The sequence below is a fragment of the Eleginops maclovinus genome, chromosome 22 (genome assembly GCF_036324505.1).
Source record: "Eleginops maclovinus isolate JMC-PN-2008 ecotype Puerto Natales chromosome 22, JC_Emac_rtc_rv5, whole genome shotgun sequence".
Lineage (NCBI taxonomy): Eukaryota > Metazoa > Chordata > Actinopteri > Perciformes > Eleginopidae > Eleginops > Eleginops maclovinus.
Genome location: NC_086370.1, coordinates 12,928,773 through 12,946,560, shown reverse-complemented (window position 1 = coordinate 12,946,560; position 17,788 = coordinate 12,928,773). Strand labels below are relative to the sequence as shown.

General features: G+C 37.8%; 2 protein-coding genes across 6 annotated transcripts in view; both read left to right on the top strand.

The window, feature by feature from the left end:
- The first annotated feature begins 9 nt into the window (after positions 1-9).
- Positions 10-4,634, top strand: LOC134858493 (protein scribble homolog). The gene is made up of 7 exons (XM_063874426.1): positions 10-904; positions 1,272-1,508; positions 1,693-1,782; positions 2,351-2,428; positions 2,904-3,179; positions 3,556-3,654; positions 3,853-4,634. Exons 1-7 carry the CDS (start codon positions 605-607, stop codon positions 3,997-3,999), a joined length of 1,227 nt encoding a protein of 408 aa, XP_063730496.1. The 5' UTR covers positions 10-604; the 3' UTR covers positions 4,000-4,634.
- A 2,636-nt stretch (positions 4,635-7,270) lies between these two features.
- mlip (muscular LMNA-interacting protein) overlaps positions 7,271-17,788 on the top strand; it is a 30,086-nt gene continuing 19,568 nt past the window's right edge. For 3 of the 5 annotated variants that reach the window (XM_063874405.1, XM_063874403.1, XM_063874401.1), the window contains exons 1-2: positions 7,271-7,466; positions 12,124-12,240. In XM_063874405.1, the coding sequence (XP_063730475.1) occupies positions 7,437-7,466; positions 12,124-12,240 (147 nt within the window). In that variant the 5' untranslated portion in view covers positions 7,271-7,436. Of the gene's footprint in view, positions 7,467-8,776; positions 8,870-12,123; positions 12,241-17,788 lie in introns of those variants that run through there. The other 2 variants (XM_063874404.1, XM_063874402.1) reach the window with 2 other exon arrangements.

Genomic DNA, 17,788 nt, shown 5'->3' with positions numbered 1-17,788 from the left:
GTGGTTTGATTTGAGGAAACAAATCAGATATTCCATTTCCTGACCTCCTTCCATCGCTTCTGTCTGTCCAGCGGTGCTCGATGTTTCTGCAAAGCTCTGCCAGCATGCGCCATACTTGACTTGTCTACCCTGCACGTGCTGCATGTTGTACTGCCTCTGGGAGATTAAAAAATGAATGTGTATATATACAACAGTATTAACATGTTTGTTGCACATGCACTTTCATTTAAATATCATTGTACATTTCAGTTTGAAAATGAAAAATGTGGTGTTTGAGTTATCAGTTAGGTTAAAGAACAGATCATCTCTCTCTTTCTGCGCCTCCTAAAGAAGCGACAAAAGAAACATTTAGGCAAAAAGGCAGAAAAAAAGACAAATCAAGCCTTTCATATCAGTGTTCTAGCTTGACTGCTTTTAAGCTTTTCAAAACAATTATACCGTAACAGTATTGCAATTGTACGCAGCCCCCTGGTGCAACAATATAAACTTGCATGTTGAAAAAAAAAAGTAGGATTTTATTGGTGAATTTGTCTCGAATATCATGCTTCCCTCCTGGAAAGAATGAGTGTTTTCTAGGGTCAGCTTTGATAAGTTGTACTGTCTGATGGACATGATTTTATCAAGGTGTTCATCCAAAATTGTCACTTCTTTTTTCCATCAATATCTTACATTGAAATTACATTTTCAGCAAAGGCCGGCGTCCTCTGACTTTCTCCAGGAGTGTCAAAAGCCTCATACTAACCCGTCCCCCAGCTCTGGTAGGCAACACTGGGCCCTGATCTCAGACTTTGGTCATGCGGGAAACAAACAGCGTCAGCAGACGAGGAACCTGGCGAGCACCGGAGAGTGTGCTCGCTCCCCCAGTGCAGAGAAGGACACGGAGGACAGAGAGCAACCTGAGGAGGTCTGTTTTCCCCTTCAGGTGTCTTCTCATCACCGTGCTGATCATCCTCAACTGTTGTCGTGCTGCGGGTTTACACTTAATCTAGATGTCATCATTTTATATATATATATTTAAACATATCATTACCTCCTTTTATCAAATGCAAACTCACAAAACATGTCATCTGTTCAGAGACGACACAGGCATCAATGTTATATATGTACATACATCTATAAACTCTTAGAAATCAGTTGAATAAGTATAAGACATATTGGGGACCTTAAGTCAAGGCTCCATCTGTTTTAATCCCTGATATGTATTCAATGTCTTGTGATTGAATTCAAAGTGAAACATCCACGGCTGTTTTGGATACATTTTTTATCACCAGGATGGTGCAGGCCAGCTGCCAGCAGAGAGCGATGCCATACCAGGATGGTTTTGCCCTCAGAGGATTGAAACCCGAGACGGGAGGAAGTGTCAGCATTACAGAGCTCCTAATGCAGGATCCAGTCACCATGGAGACCCCAGCACCGACCTAATGATCTCCTCTATCACAGGGAAGTGTTCTTCAGTGACGGAGACGGCCCTTCCTCAGGAATCCTTCGCCTCTGAAGCGTCATTAAGAGTAACTGCACGCTGTGTCTTCTTCAGTGTTGATCTACCTCTGTGGGGCTGCATTAGAAGGGGCTGCTGGAGGCTGTATTGATTGTGGCAAATTATTGCTGATGTAATTTTTTGATGTTTGAGTTACCTCACTCAGGCTTAAGATATACATAGATTCTAGCCTTTCATTTCCAATTTCCTCTAAGTTACAGATCAAAGTGTCCGGCCAGAGTGGTGGTTTGGGAATCAGCATTGCTGGTGGGATAGGCTCGATGCCTTACCAAGACCAAGATGAGGTAAGTGCTTGTGCAGAAGATCTCTTGCAACAAGTGTGATCATTTGGCTGAAGATAATGAGAAGAAACCTTGAGCAATTAAACAATACACTATTTAAGATTAACACATACATCAAATAGCCATTGGCTACCCTGTTCAATAAATTCTACCTATGAACTATTTCCAACTTTGATATAATCCAAACATGTATCTGTATCGTTTCAAAAGCAGCCTATACAATGTTTTATGTAACTTCTCAGTAATGAACCCTAAAGGCCATTCATAATCAAAGGCTACAAAAGGGTTTTAATTTTCTTACAACTCTTGGACTATATGCTATGAATTACCTTCCCTCTCCATACAGATATGCACATTACTTGTATTTCACAAGTTTAATATTAAAAAGGGAACACCTGTACAATACTCAGTGTGCTTAGCATGTGTGTGTGTGTCCTTTCTATCACTTTATTTGTGCTGATAAACTAAATGAAACCAAACAACACATTCAAATTATAACTTTGCACTTTTTGTTTAAAGCATATTTGTTATTTCAACCCATTTACTATCTAACGTGTCCATTTCCTTTCAGGGTATTTTTATTTCCAGAGTCAATAAAGGGGGGGCATCAGAAAAGGCTGGGGTCCTTGTTGGAGATAGATTGCTTGAGGTAGGCTTGGAATACTTTTTTATATATTTGTTAACTCATGTTTGTTACTTCCTGTCCATTACCAAATTAAGCGTGTGAAATACTTTCACTTTTTACTTGCTGCATGAACATCATTATGAAACTTACCTCCTACTGGTGTTTCTGTTATGACCAATGGAGGGCATCATAGTACCAGGAGAGGACACTGCTAGGCAACCGCAACCCCAATATGAAGCTTACAAATAAAAAACAAGCAAATGAGAATAAATGTTCAGATGTTTATTGGCAGAGAAAGTAATTATTTTTAGGGTCTGTTCTTTGTGAGGACAATGTGTGTTACATTGAGATTCATAAATAAAATCAACTTGACTTGAACAGCCATGCTATTTGGAGATAATCTATGCTGTGTGTGAGTGCGTGATTTAATGTCTCACCTCTAACTCCTGATCCTACTTTTACTGACCCCTGAAAGTTTAATGTGACCACTGCCTTCCAGGTCAATGGCCTCAATATGCAGCTGGTGACCCACCATGGGGCAGTCACTGCCCTCAGGAATGCTGGGAGCTGCATCAAGATGAAAGTGCTCAGAGAGAGGCTGCTACCTCGAGAGTTGTGTGACCCGGGGGAGCACAAGGATCTTTGGGACGTGACAAGACGACAGCCGTGCAGCCAAGAAGGCGGGAGCCAGAGAGGCAAACAGCCCAATATGGAGAACACAGATTTCTGTTTTTCCAAGAAGATTGAAAAATCGGTCTGCAACGGCAATGGCATTGTGAGTGCTGTTCTCCAATCACAGCACAAACAGAGGATTTGTTTTACAGTTTGTTCCGTAATGTGCATCAAACCAGAGGTGTGGACTTGTTTCAGATAACTTAGATTCGAGTCACACATTTAATGACTTTGGGGTTGACTTGACAAAATCAAAAAAACACTTTTTTCAACTTTTAATTGAAAAATACTTGTTATAATGCATTAACTTGGGACTTGTTTTGACACTAGAGAATTGGATGTCCTGGCTTGAGACCCCATTTGAGCACTTGCAATACAATGACTTGTACCCAACATCTACCTTAAGTCAAAAGGGAATTACGCCTTCAAAAGAAATCCGCCTTTTACCGTTGTTTTCTCTTTGTCTCTCTGTGTTTCAGTCTGATTTGTATAGCGAGCTGAGCAGGGACTTTTCTGAACCGAAGGCGCAGACATTGATGAAAAATGATTCACTTCCAGGAGGGAAACACACAATGACAGTAAGCAAATGCATTCCTCAGTAAAGATATCACTCTTAAAATGTTACATTGAATTCGCCTCATTTTATCCTCTCCCTCAGTAAAAACACATTCTTTTTTTGGTGGCTAATATCAGTAATTTATTTTTCAGAACTGTATCAAATAACTTGTTTGTTCTCCTCCCGAATCCTGTTTCCTTCTCTGACCATTATCTGACAGATCCCTCGGATTATTCTCACTCATCCCTCTACCTCAGATGAAGATGTGGAGCTTTTGACACAGATCACCAGCAGAGAGACGTTACATAACTCTGAAATCCATGACTCACACCCATACTGTTTTGACAGCGCTTTCTACCCACCTTGACCAGTGTGCAGGTCGACATAATTGAAGGACATAGACTGCTATAACCCAGCTCTTTCTTTTGTAATGTTAATTTCCAAACTGCTGGAAAAACAGATTTAATTGCTGCTAGCAACATTTAGTGATTTTAGAGTTATTTTTAATACTAAAACACAGAGTTTTCGCTGTACAACTAAATAGAACCGAGACTGGAAATCATGCCAAAGATGCCCAAATGAATTACATGTCATAATATTAAATACAATCAATTAAACATTTAATGCTGCTGGCTACCTGTGCTTCACACCACTGTTCTGTAAACAATGGATGTGCTGACTGAAAATGTGTCTCCGCCCATGACAGTGTGAAGCACTCAAAGTTTTAATCTGTCTGTACCGAGATAAAATGCCACACGGTGCAACAGATTGCACAGCATGGAGTCTGCTTCTTGCTGGGTCCTGAAGCAGAATTAACTTAATTCCCTCACACAACATTCAGATTCATGAGATTACACTCTCTGCCTCTTGAAAAGAAAAAGCAGGACATCTTGCTTTTCATGACTTGCTTTGTGTTGTTTCACAGCTCTTTCAATCTCACAGCAAAAACAGTTTATTGTTCTGTGTTCACGTTCACAATAAAGCACAAATATGTTGTTCCTAGAGGCCTTACTTTTCTTTCAGCTGCATAACAATCAAGTCCACACCGGAATTTACTCCCCTGCTAAATTGACGGCTATTATGTTTTAGTGTTGCAAAAACAATCAATCCGATCAATTTCTGTTGGCAGTGTGTTAGGAAGGGGTTTTTCTGACAGATATTTCGAGGTTGTCATTTGCAGTGTTATTGTACAGGACCAAATTGTTTGTTAAATGTTCCTGTTATTGTGTTCTCCCCCATAGTCTTGCTCTTGACCAAATACACCAGCACGGAAATGACTACTTGTTTGATCAGTGATGCTCTGCAGAGATGACTCTCTGCTGGGTGATAATAACCTAGGGACACAACTTGTTGGAAAGCACATCCAGTGTGCGAGAATCAATCCAGTCAATTACTGGCTGCCCCGGTTCATATTGGGAGACTTGAGTGTATGTCTGTCTCAAGAGGCATTCATATAAAGTCAGTGGGAGGAACTAAGGAGAAAGAGCCAGGATTTTGATGACTGTAATAAAACTTGGCCTCTAGGAAAATTATTTTTACAACCAGTGTTTGTTTTGTTATGCTAAAAAATGTTGAAAATAATATTTCCATTTAACATGCATGCATGTGCACACATTTTTTGTTATTCCATAATTATTCATAATAATAATTGTTTGCAGACACACATGCTGCAAAATATCTAAGTAGCTTACTACCCACAGACATTGAGCAAAATTACCATGACCAAGAAGTATGCCTACTTCTTAAACGAATAACTTACTTATTACATTTTAAATAAAAGTTCCCTAGCCTAGAAACTGATCCAGGAGAATAACAGGCTAACGCTAACGCTCTGGCCTGCTCTTATGGATTTGAAAGAGTTTACTTAATTACCAAAGATTATTTTATGTGCAGAAAATGAAGTGTCGTCATCCTAAACCTTTTTTCTTGTATTGTAAATGGGAAAAAATAGACTAATAGTTCTCAATCAAATCATGGAGCAAATGTTGCTGGGTTTAGCTAGCAAGCTGCAGTTGATAAATTCTGCCAGGGAGAGACAACTCTAATTGAATCTGGCAAAATCAGCTGTCATCATCTTACATAACTGAGCCAATGTGCAGATTTTAGGAATGTGCTACAAAGTGTCTTTCAAACCATGCTGTAGCGTTTGTTCCGTATTTGTCCCTCTCCCGGAGACATTATTTATGAAGAGAAGAGTCAAAAAGTGCTTGCATCAGCCATGTTCTTTGAGTCCTTCTCGTTCCTTTGGTCTGTGCTCTCTGTCTGGTTCATCTAGTGTTGATCGTTATAACATGCATAATTACTGGACACAAGCTCAAATTTGTTCACCATTAATATGCTATTTCATGCATCAGCACATGTTCATCTATTTATCAGCAGAGAACTATTTGTCTCAAATCAGTTTCACAGACTTGTATTTGATAAGTTTTGCTACTCTGTTTGGGGGGTTGGGGGGTGTTAAGCATATCTCATTACATAATGATAAATACTGCACATTTGAGGCTTATCTCTACTGGCTTTCATTCACAAATAATTTATCGTCCCAGGAGCAGAGAACTTCCTTGAGGCTAAAAGCTAATACTGCATGCCAGAAATCAAAGCTGTGACTTTCTGGCATTTCAACAGATCCTGAATATAAATTAGTGGAAACCGGATTATAGGAAAATCATGTAGTTAAGAGGATGTCATTTAGGTAAGCTGCTATCAATATACTTAAAATGTGATGCTCAAAAACATTTAAAACTTTATATTTCAGGGACCAGTCAGATCATTTTATCCCGAGGAACAGGCGTATGCTTTTTCTTATTGTGATTGTTCTCTCCGTGTGGCTGCCACTGTGAGACCGGGGGGTGGCAGAGTGGAAATAGACAAGAACAGCTGTGACAGGAATGAAGAATGTAGTGTACTTAAAGGATTAGCATCCACTCCAGAGGTCTGCTTTCTCTCACTGATAAGGGAACAGAGAAGTTGATGCCGCCTCAAACAAGCAAGTGAATGAATTTGTTTCAAGCCCCCCCGATAAGTCATTATTGAAAACATGCCGTGATATATTTGTCACGTCAGTCTTCTCGCTGGCAGGGGTTTGTATTATCTGAAGACTAAATGGACACCTTGTTGTTATGGATTTGAAAACACAATATGTCTCAGACACGCAAGTTCAGAGATAATTTAGTTTTCTATCTATATTGTCAGTTCAACTGCTTCACCACGCAATGCATGGTTTTCACAGCAAACCTTTGACATTTCATATGAACATTTTAATGAAAAAAAGTACAAATGTTTGTTCTCCAGCACTCATATTCTCAGCAGCATTGTGCAATCGATACCATCTTCTCCACCTGTCTTATTTATGATCTGAGCTCAGTCAGCCAAGATATTGGTCTGTACAATATGAGGTCAGTCATGACAGGTGCATTATTAAATGTATGAAAAGCCCCACGCTGAAAAGTAATACACAACCCTCAGACAATTTAAGTTGATTTTAGTCAAATAAGAAAAATAAAACTATCCAGAGACATTGTGTTGGGTTTTTGGCGCTCCAAGCATGAACATTGTTTCTGGTGCCCAGCAGGCTGACTGCTGTCTGCAAGCTATTTGCAGCTATTATGTGTCTATAAAAGGAAATCTGCAGGGTGATACACACCCCAACCGTAATACACTTTGAACTTTGCAAGAGGGGCTTAAAGGTGTGCAGCTTGCTTTATCCGTATCTGCTTTGATCCATTTTTAAACTTTGATTATTTTTTTTCCTGGATCCTGGAAACAAGCAATACACTTCTGGAGGGACATGAATTTAAATCAGAAATGGATGGTTTGAAGAATAGTCTGGGGAAGGTAAGAGTTGTCAGGAAAAGATGTGTTTCTATTGAAAATATGCACAATGATTAAAAGGCTCTTTTGGGGGATTTTGCTGTAAAGTTGAAGTAATATCTCTGACCTGCCTTTACTTTCCACAGACCTTTGCAGTTACAATGTTTATAGCTTTCAATGAAGATCTGAACCTCAAAGCTAACTACAGAGAAAATAAACCATAAATACATAAGATTTCAATCCATCTGCACTATTGACTCTCCCATTGAGCCTTCTAACACCCGCTGCAACCTTCCGGGCTTTCACACATAAACACATAGACACCGTTTATACCCAGCCGGCAGCTATTTGATACTTATCCTGGTATTCTTGTCACACAAGGATGAAAAACAGTTACCAAATTGCCATCGGGAAAACAGAAAATCCTACAAGTTACAAGAATTAATGTAAACACACATTTTCAGAGTTTATAAATTTCATTTAAGTATATGTTTCACTTTTATGCCAACTTTTTATCACTGCACCAGAAGGTCATAAAGATACCTTTATGATGTTTTATATAGATATACTAATTTAAACAAACTGGCATTTTGTATTTACTGCTCTTGAAATACCAGGAATTGATTGCAAAATGTGCCTTATTTGTTGTTGTCGTTGTCGTTGTCGTTGTCGTTGTCATTGTCGTCATCGTTGTTGTTGTTGTTGTTGTTGTTGTGTATGAGACTTGGAATCATATCCTTGGTTTATGATCTAAGAGAGTTAGCCCGATGTGCTCAGTGGCAGCTGACAGCGGGCTATATTTGCTTCCCATATCTACTCTGCAGGGAGGGGTAGTGTGTTTGTCTGTAATTAAACTCTTTACTTACTGGCACACCCAACTGTTTATGCTTCACTGTGGCACAACGTGAGCTACTCAGACATGCATTTTAACATCTGTGGAGCCCAGCGGCTTCAGATTTACTGCAGCGATTGTGTACTTACTCTTTAGAAAAAAGAATAGCTGAGAACTCTGAACTGAGCTTCATCAAGGGCAGACAGACAGAAATGAATGTGATTTGTGAAAGGTTTTAAGGGCCACTTCTAGTAGAACTCATAATATGTATAGCAGCTTCTACAGAAGTTGCTTGCATTCATTCAGTTGTATGTTTTCTTTATTTGTCACTTTATGAGTGCTCACTCTTTATGAGTGTCCCTTTAAAAGGTCTCCTCTCCACATAGGGTGGTCTCCTTCAGAAAATGATTTAGTGCTGCTTGTATTCGTTCCCAGGTCAGACATGCCACAAGAAATAACTGAGTGATAGCACGCTAGCAGGGAAGCGACATGTAGCACATTGAGTCACTGGTGTCTGGAAATGTGATCTACGAGGACGGTATGACCTCGGCAAAACTCAACGCAATTAAACGTTCAAGAGGGCTCCGGTGGGCAAGTAGGAAATGCTTGCTTTGACCTTTCACAGTATAAACTTACTCTGCTTTGACTACAGAAGACATGCAAACAAGGAGGTTGCGTAAGAGCAGAAATACATAAACAAGTTTATAAGATGGCTCAAGATTATTTTAAGTGAGGCGTTTGTTCCTTCCCTTTATTTATAGCTCATTAAATATACACTGGTGTCTCTGAGACAAATATCTTCACCCTTCAGATTTAGAAACTACGATATGGTTCACATAGGAAATGGGTTGTATATGATTAGGGAAGTGATAGAAGAAGATATAGATTTAGTTTCGATTGTAACATGTCAAACAAAAAGATATAATTAAGACAACAAAGCAAGGATAGCCAGCAAACACAGAAACCGACTCTCAATTAATAACATTTTAGGAGTATGGATGAGTTCTTAAGCACTACTCCTTTACCAAAATATTTTTATAAATACCTAGCTCAGTTTGTATCTCAGATTTCAGCTTACACCCCAATGAAATCCATCCAATTAAATGAACAAAGTACTCATGCAAATCAACAAAAAAGAAAATAATTCATATTATTTATTACTGTAGTTATCAAATATGGTATAAATTCAGATATTTAACATATCTCATGTTTGATTAAATATCATATCAATCTGTAACATACTGTAGATAGATTTGAAATGAATGTAGTGGCTCTTAAAGTACAATATTTTTGAAATGTAGTGTTTAACATTTGTGTAAAATTTAACTAATTAAACTTCATCCCTGGCAGTGTTACAGAGAATACTGCATATCTAGTCTCTGTCCCCCATTTTTCTGAAATACATTAACCAGAAATACTATAGGAATAATCCAGATCATATTCACATCAGAAACACCTTCTCCCTCATGTTATTTTTCTCCTTCTTTGTGTATATTGTGTTTGTATTTCCATATGTATGAGCCCCCTGTGCTCAATGTTTATGTTGATTAATTTTGGAAATTATTAAAGAAACACTTCTCACAATGTATGCGCCATTATCTACGTCGGTCATGCATCTTGGCCCTTGTCCTGAAGGAACATGATTTGCTTGATGTATAAAAAAAACAAAAGTGTGAGCAGCTTTTTTCCTCATCTCTGTGATCTGCATAATGGCTGTGCTTTTATTCTTTAGTTAAGAATGTCACGTGTGTGTACGGTTATCACCAGCTAGGAATGGGCAGTTAACATGCAAAGTGCAGCAGGATTGATGCTCCACCTGTTGAAAAGGCATAATATTACATCAAACCCGAAAGAAACAACCAAAGAACAAACCAAAATGAAAAAAAAACCGTGTACAATACGAATACATTTACCTAACAATAACTACTGTATTTGTTAAAAGCAGAACTTTGTGTAACTATCTTTGAGTTAAGTCATTCTATAGGACCAGCATGTGATTTGCAATTAAATGTATCTTGCATTAGGCACAAAATAAGACATAATAAACAACTGTTCTTGAAACTTAAATGAACTAAAATAGTTCCAGTAGGAGCTACAGCATGTTATTGAAATAATAGGTTACATGTTGTTTTCCGTTATAAAAATGAAGTTGGTAATCATCTTTTGTAACTGATTTTTTAAATTCTTGCCATATTTAACTAGAGCGGGATTGGCTGGTTGAAATGCAGTGAAAATGAGAGATGGAAGGTGAAAAAGAAAGTTATAGGCTGATTCTTTGACTGTGTCTACATCAAACTGCATGGGCTATGTGATCTATTTTTAATAGTGTCTGAAGTATGCGCTACAATAACCTCTCCTGATTAGCATGGGAAATATCAGTGCCCTTAGCCTCCAGCTTACAGTTGACAGATGACCTGTCACTGCAGAGAGAAGAGGCTGATTAGTGAGCAAGAGAAGTTTTGTGATTGGGCTTTGATTGCGGCAGGGAGAATTTGTATGGAAAATACAGACCATGAAAGGCTGTTGAAACTGTCAACAAATCCAAAACATTTACATTGCTTAACACGGTTCAAAGTATGCAGAGATGCAATCTTTTGCAGAAAATGTAAGCTTAGAAATGGGAAATATAGTGATGTTACTCCTAAATGTAGTTAATACAGTATGTACAGCTCTAATTCCAGCACAATTATAAGCACAGAGATGAGGTGTTTGTCTTTCGTATATTGACACAGTTCAGAACACCACCTCTTCATACATTTTAGCACCTGTGGGCAGCCCTTGACACATCACTGCTGATAGTGTGAATGCTGTTGTGTAGTCAAAGGCAAAGAGCTGCATGTAATAGGTGACCTCTGTAGACATTTCAGAGATTTCACAGTATGGACCTGTTGCTTAACCCAGGGTGTCAACACCTAAGTGGTTTTACTAAATGCCCATTTCCCACATTTCCCAGGACATCAAATGTCTGTCTGGCAAAAAAAAAGTACAATTCTCAGCTGTCTGGATAATAAAAAACTTGTTCCCATCATGTGAGAAAATGAATACAGCACATACAGTACCGACAGAGCTTTCACAGTTCAACACAAGCCATTCATGAAGCAACACTATAAAAGCGTAGATTGGGACTTAAAGGCAAAATGCTTTCAAATTGTACATCAACATCCACTTTGACCAGTTTGGTGGTCAAGGGACAAAGGTCCAGGTCACCGCTTACCTCAGAAAATATGTTTCTGGCCATACCTCCAGTTTTACTGACAAAATTGTAACAATTTCACACATACTGTATGTCCAAAAGATGAAATGATGAAGTGGTGGATGTAAAGTGCATCTTCACTGGTTGGTCGAGGCAAACAACTGTGAGGCGGAAATTGTAGTTCTTCATTATGTGCTGAAACAACAGCTTGACAAAACACATTGAAGTGACCGTTGTAACAGCTTGACACAAATAGCATATTTGTTTCTTTGTGCAGATGAAAATGTGAGCTGATTTAATTGTAACTCATTACTGGTCTATGAGTCTGGGTTTGCCGGGGCTTTGAGCTGCAGGGTTCTAAATTGCCTGATCTGTGTGTGTGTGTGATGATGGTTCATTAGTGGCGGGTAACAGAGCCTGAGAAGCAGAGAAACATTAGATATTCTCAATCTGAAATTCAGAGGTATTTAACTGTTAGAAAAAAACATTAGGAATGACTGAAACCTAGATTTTAAGTGGCTCTCTACATAAAAAAAAAGAAGAAGAAAATACGTTTCTTTTTGCTTGGCTCATCATTTACTGCAATGTAAGTCAACATGTTTTTGTGCTTTCAAAAATAATTAGCATGTGGACGATGTGTTCCTCTGTTTTTACAGATTTCAATAGGAGTGCCTTCTATTTTCACCTTTGTGCCAGTGGTGCAGCAATTACCAATTAAAAGCATTGTTTCTGAGGAGGACATACCTGGAGCTCTGCCAAGAAAACCAAACAAGGTACAGCAGCAAAAGCAGCAGCAACACACTTAGTATATTAATAGTCATATCAGCTCCAACTGGTTTTGATCATCTGTAACACTGTATCAATGGCATTGATTACAATGTGTTTATCCGAATTCACTTGCTGACTTTGGTGTTAATTAAGCTAATTGACTTTTATTGTGTTGTCACCTGTTGCTTGCACTATCACTTTTATTAACTCTCTGTTTGTGCCCTGGAGAGACTTAGATATTTGACAACAATTCCCCAGCAATACAAATGAACCCACTTAGCCTTCATGACTCCTCACTAAACTTTATATTCATCCACAAAACTGCATGTAGTCCACTTAATATTTGATTCTGTAGTATTGGGTTGCAACATTTAAAATAACGAGTTTGAATGCTCCAAGACTGTTGAAGACCTTCATTTAACATTTGAAATGCCTCTCTGTGCCACACTTTACATTTGTGTGTAAATTACATTTATCAACAATGCCCTTCTCAGGTGGAAACAGCTCTCAGTATGTGTCTCTGCATCTCCAAGTAGAAATTAGAAAAATAGATTCACAAGCTGTAATAGTTTTCCTATTTCAAATAGTAGATCTGTAAACATTATTATTAAAGTCATGCTTGGAGATGTCGACAGGAAATAAGAAATATTTTGTTATATATTTCTTATTTTCTAGGATTTCACACCAGTGGGACTAAATGTCATTGATTGATGTGATTTTAATTGCCTGATGCAGACAGCACACCTCAATATATCACATTTCTTGCTGTGTGAATCAATATCAAACACATTCTCAACAACCTCAGGGGAAAAATCAGATGTTGTGGATTCACTTCATGCATGTCCTTTATTTTTTTCAATGATGCCAGAAGCAGTTGTGGTGTCAATAACACTTCTCAGTTTGTATACAACATTCAAAGTAAATAAACAAATATACAATTTAAAGGGAAAGATCAACCATGTGTATTTTTCTTTTGACAGAGGCTTTTTTGCTTCTTACCTTTTTTTTCTGATCATGGACTTAACTTTGAGTAATTGAATACACCCAAAATAAAACAAACTCCAGAGAAAGTTCATGAAATCATTGACCACCCCCGTGTGGTTTGCTGAAAGGGTTATTGTGCTTTTGGATATTTATCCAGCATAACAGCTCTGAATCCCGACTGCTTCTGCTGCCGGGAGTCACACTTCAAAGGTCTTCTCAACTTCCCCCACTGCTATTACCTAAAGGAGTGGCTGCCCTTCATGCTATGAACAGACAACATATGAATACTCTGAAAGGCTGAATAACGCCGTGTTTTAGCAAACATGGGGAAGTATGTCTCTTCATGTCTTCATTTAAACTCCATTTACACTTCATTAGTTGTTTACAATAGATCAGTGACAGACATTTCAAAAGATATCCATTTTGGTGATACACATTGCTGCCTTAACAATGAGTGTGTGGTGAGTTTGGAGCACTTAGATCAGGGGTGTCCGAACTTGAGGGCCAGATTTGATAATGTGAATATGTCCAGGGGCCAATAGTCCCTTCTGAACATACCAATATACAATGAATCAGTAGACTTAGTAATGACAGTTAATATAATAAAGTCCAGCACTTGCCCTCCCTATCCCTGAATTGTTTTATCTTGTTATGTCCTCTCCTTTTTCAACTTGATGTGTAGAAAACATGAAAACCAGATCAGGGTGTGCGCTGTATAGATGTCAGAACTGTACCACTGTGTAAACATGGAGCTTTTTTTTCATTGCGATGAACATTTTCAAAAAAGAGTGCAGTGCAAAACCTGGTATGTTGACGTTGCTTCATTTATGACCTGAAATCAGAACATGCAAGTACGTTTAACCAGTGATGGAAAGTAACTCAGTACATTTACTCAAGTTTTATACATAAGTACACATTTGAGGTACCCGAGTATTATGATTGTATACTACTTTATACTTCTGTCCTACTATATTTTTAAAGCAACTTTTGTACTTTTTACTCCACTATATTAATTTACAGATGTATTTACTACTTTATAAATTCATTTTGACACACACTACTTAGAAAAAAACATTTAAAAATATGATTATTTGGTATGGATTAAACCAGGAGATTAAAAATATTCACTGTCTTTTTTAACCTCAATGCACCGTATAGTGTTTATCTCTTACCTGTCTGCTGCAGCACAGGATGTAGGCAGTTTCTTTCCGCCAGTCACACATAGTCACCTGCTTGTTTCTGTAACCCTTGAGTCATCATAAGTGAACCAGCGGTCAGTTGGGTCCTCAAGTCCAACATCTGGATCCACCCCGTCACAGTTGTAGTGTCCTAAAGGGTGAGGAAGCATAATTGCATGGTCTTAAAACATATCTGTTACAAGACAACAGTGAGTAAGTGTGTGTCAGGCCGGATTTATGTTTGTGTCTGACTTTCTCAATAAAACATAAACTTATATGTCATTTAAATTTAATGGATAAACAAAAATGGATTGTCTTACCACGTTGAGTTGAGGAGCCGATGTGGTAAATAGTGCTCATAAGACTGTAGCAGCAAGCAGTCTAAAGAAGAGACACATTTAATCAAAGTTAGTACAGATGGAGTCCTCAAATATCTTTATATCAACCCCAGTCTGATGCTTTTGTTGTTTTCAGGTAATGTAAATTCTCCTCACCTTATTGGACGACACGATCAGGTCTCTGAGCAGGTCGGGTCAATGACCTTTTCCAGTCTGTAAGAGCAAGTGACCTTGAAGTAACTATCACTGTCAAGTAGCGGGGTGAGAAGTTACCTTTATTTATTTGTGAAATATTGGAAAGTAGGAGTATAAAGTAAAGTAAAATACAAATACTTCAAGTAAGATAAAGCAATTGTAAAATGTTGAACCTTTCACTTCTGATAAGTAGGACTAAATTATACAAGCATTTGAAAAAATAAGTCTTGAGAAAATGCTATCTTGGGCTTCTATGTCAGTTGTATTTTGTTGAAAGCATGTTAGAGGGAATACTTTGTGCCAAAAGTTAAGCAAAAAGTGAATTAAATTACCATTGATTTTGTCCATAGGTTAAATGAAAGCTTTACCTCCAGCAATACCTTAACTCAGCATAAAACTAGATCAAAATGGAGAAACCACTCACAAGCTGCTTCCTGGTGGCCCCTTGAAAGCTCATAACTAATGTTATATCTGTTGGATTAATGCAAAACAGTCAGTTCACAACTTTAAAGCCGTAATGATTTAATGGAAAATTGAAATGCTATTACTGGGAATTAAAAGTAGCATTTATAGGTATTTATTTGAATGCTATATTAATAAAGTTTCCTCATGTTTAAAAAAAACTGTTATTAAATGAGAGTAAATCCCATTATTGTACAGGCAGTTCTTATATGTCACTCCAAGGGCTGCAATGTGTTTAATTTGTTCACTTCATGTTTCTCATGTGAGCATCCTTTCGTCTATTTGTGAGCATCACAAACACTCCCAACACGGCTTAGGATCTTTATTTATGAGCCTTATCTCAGCCACTGCAGTTGGACCGCACAGTTACCAGTTTCTCCCCTGATGCATTTACGTAGAGCAGAGTTGTGGCACAAGATCAGTTCTTTTGGCTTTGTAACACCTGCTTTTTGTATTGCTGCGTTACATTCGCTTAAACGCATGACAGATTCTTGACACTCCCTGCTGAGAGACAGCTTCCACATTTAGTTGCCAGAGGGCTGAATGTAAAGGAGTACGTTTGAGACAGTCGGCAGCTCATTAATACACCGCTGTGATTCACAGCATCCATGCCCTTCTCATTATGTCTGCTCAAAAGAAACGCAAGGCACATGTGCTTCTCTTTAAATTTAAATCAAAGTTTAGGCTCGATCATTATCAGTTTACATTCTGAGTGGGTACCATTGATTTGAAGTATGAGGTACGTCACTATGCATTCGCTTCCCTGCATAATTATCTCTTCTTTCTTCAAATAAGAAGGTCCCTTTGCAATTGCTTCTCATCCCATTGTGCATCACAGATCTTCAAACGGACTAAATTAGGTGAAGAGGTAGCAAATACTTATTTTCTGAAATAGCAGGTACAACTACTTTCAGATTTTTGTTCAGTTTTGAGCGAGAGGGAGACACTTAGTTCAGCTAATATAGAGCATCCAGAATAAATTAAGCAAATCGCTATTTGTCACAAATTTTGTCGAAAGCCTTAATCTCGCCAAATGTGATTTAGAATTGAACCAAATATCAATCTATGCCAAAATAGCTATAATTGATCACCCTGTCATGACTTCTCTGTGCATCTAAAACATTCTAATAGTAAGTGTTTTTATGGAAACACATTTAAATCGTATTGGGTTTTGGAAATCTATAATTACAACCTATAGTGAGTTCTTACGGTATCAATATGTTTGTTCAATACAATACATGTCATTGTGTTTATACATGAAAAACTTACAATGACTCAATGTAGCATTTCAATCACTAGCCATTTATGTTAATACAGCCCCAGAAATAAGTGTCAGGCAACCTTCAATTTCACTGATTACTGCCTATCTGCAGTATGGGAACAGAACTGCACTGAGAGAACTGTTGCATTAATTTCACGGATGTTGAAGGGATGTCATTATCATGTGGTGTCATATATATTTAAAGCTCATAATTACCATAAATGTGGGAGTTCATGTCAGTAATGACCTTTTTTTAGCTCCACTGAAATACCCAATTCAATATCCTAGATTATTATTCTCATTCTAGTTCGTACGCATATAATAAACCACAACTATTTGAATTATATCCCATTGTTTGTAATGACCTGATATTAACTCTAGGTCAAATTATATGAACACTATTATAAATCTGCAGAGGATTTAAAATTAAGTTTCTCTCACTGGAAAAATTGTTCACCAAGTGGAACTACAATAAATTATGGTAATCTCGCACAATCCGTTTTATCCCATAATTATCTGTTATATAATGTATTTTACAAGACACCCTAGAGGTAGCATTGAATTTACTTAGCATATGGAGCAGATTCAGAAACGGCCTGGTGCTAAGTTTCAGTATTGATTTGCCAAATGAGATATTGCGTTTTAAATAGTGATCTTTAGAGAGGCTGGTAGGTTGATTTACTTTCATCTTTTATAATTACCTTTGGAATAAATTAGGCTAGCTGTTTCCTTGTTTTCAGGCATTTAGTTGTGCTACGCTAAGCTAGCTGCTGCTGGATGTAGTGCCGTATGCATTTGACAATCCCTACAGACATTGGAATGGTATTGATCTTTCATCTAACTCTTTGCAAGAAGTCAATGTCTACCTCATTTCTTAGATTATACAACAATAAACAAAGGTGGAGGGGCTTAGGAAAGTATAAATTAAGTTATCTATTTAAAAGGCTTACTTCTACTAACATTAGGCAATATATGAAAAATCATAAAAAAGTGCCCTGCTTAGTCAAGGGTATTTCTTTATTTTACACACAGACTTTTGACTCCATTATCTTCATACAACATTTAAAAGCACTTCTTATCGTGCAGAAAGTAATGCTTTGCAGCTTTAATCCCTTGGTTTTGGGTAGTACTTAAT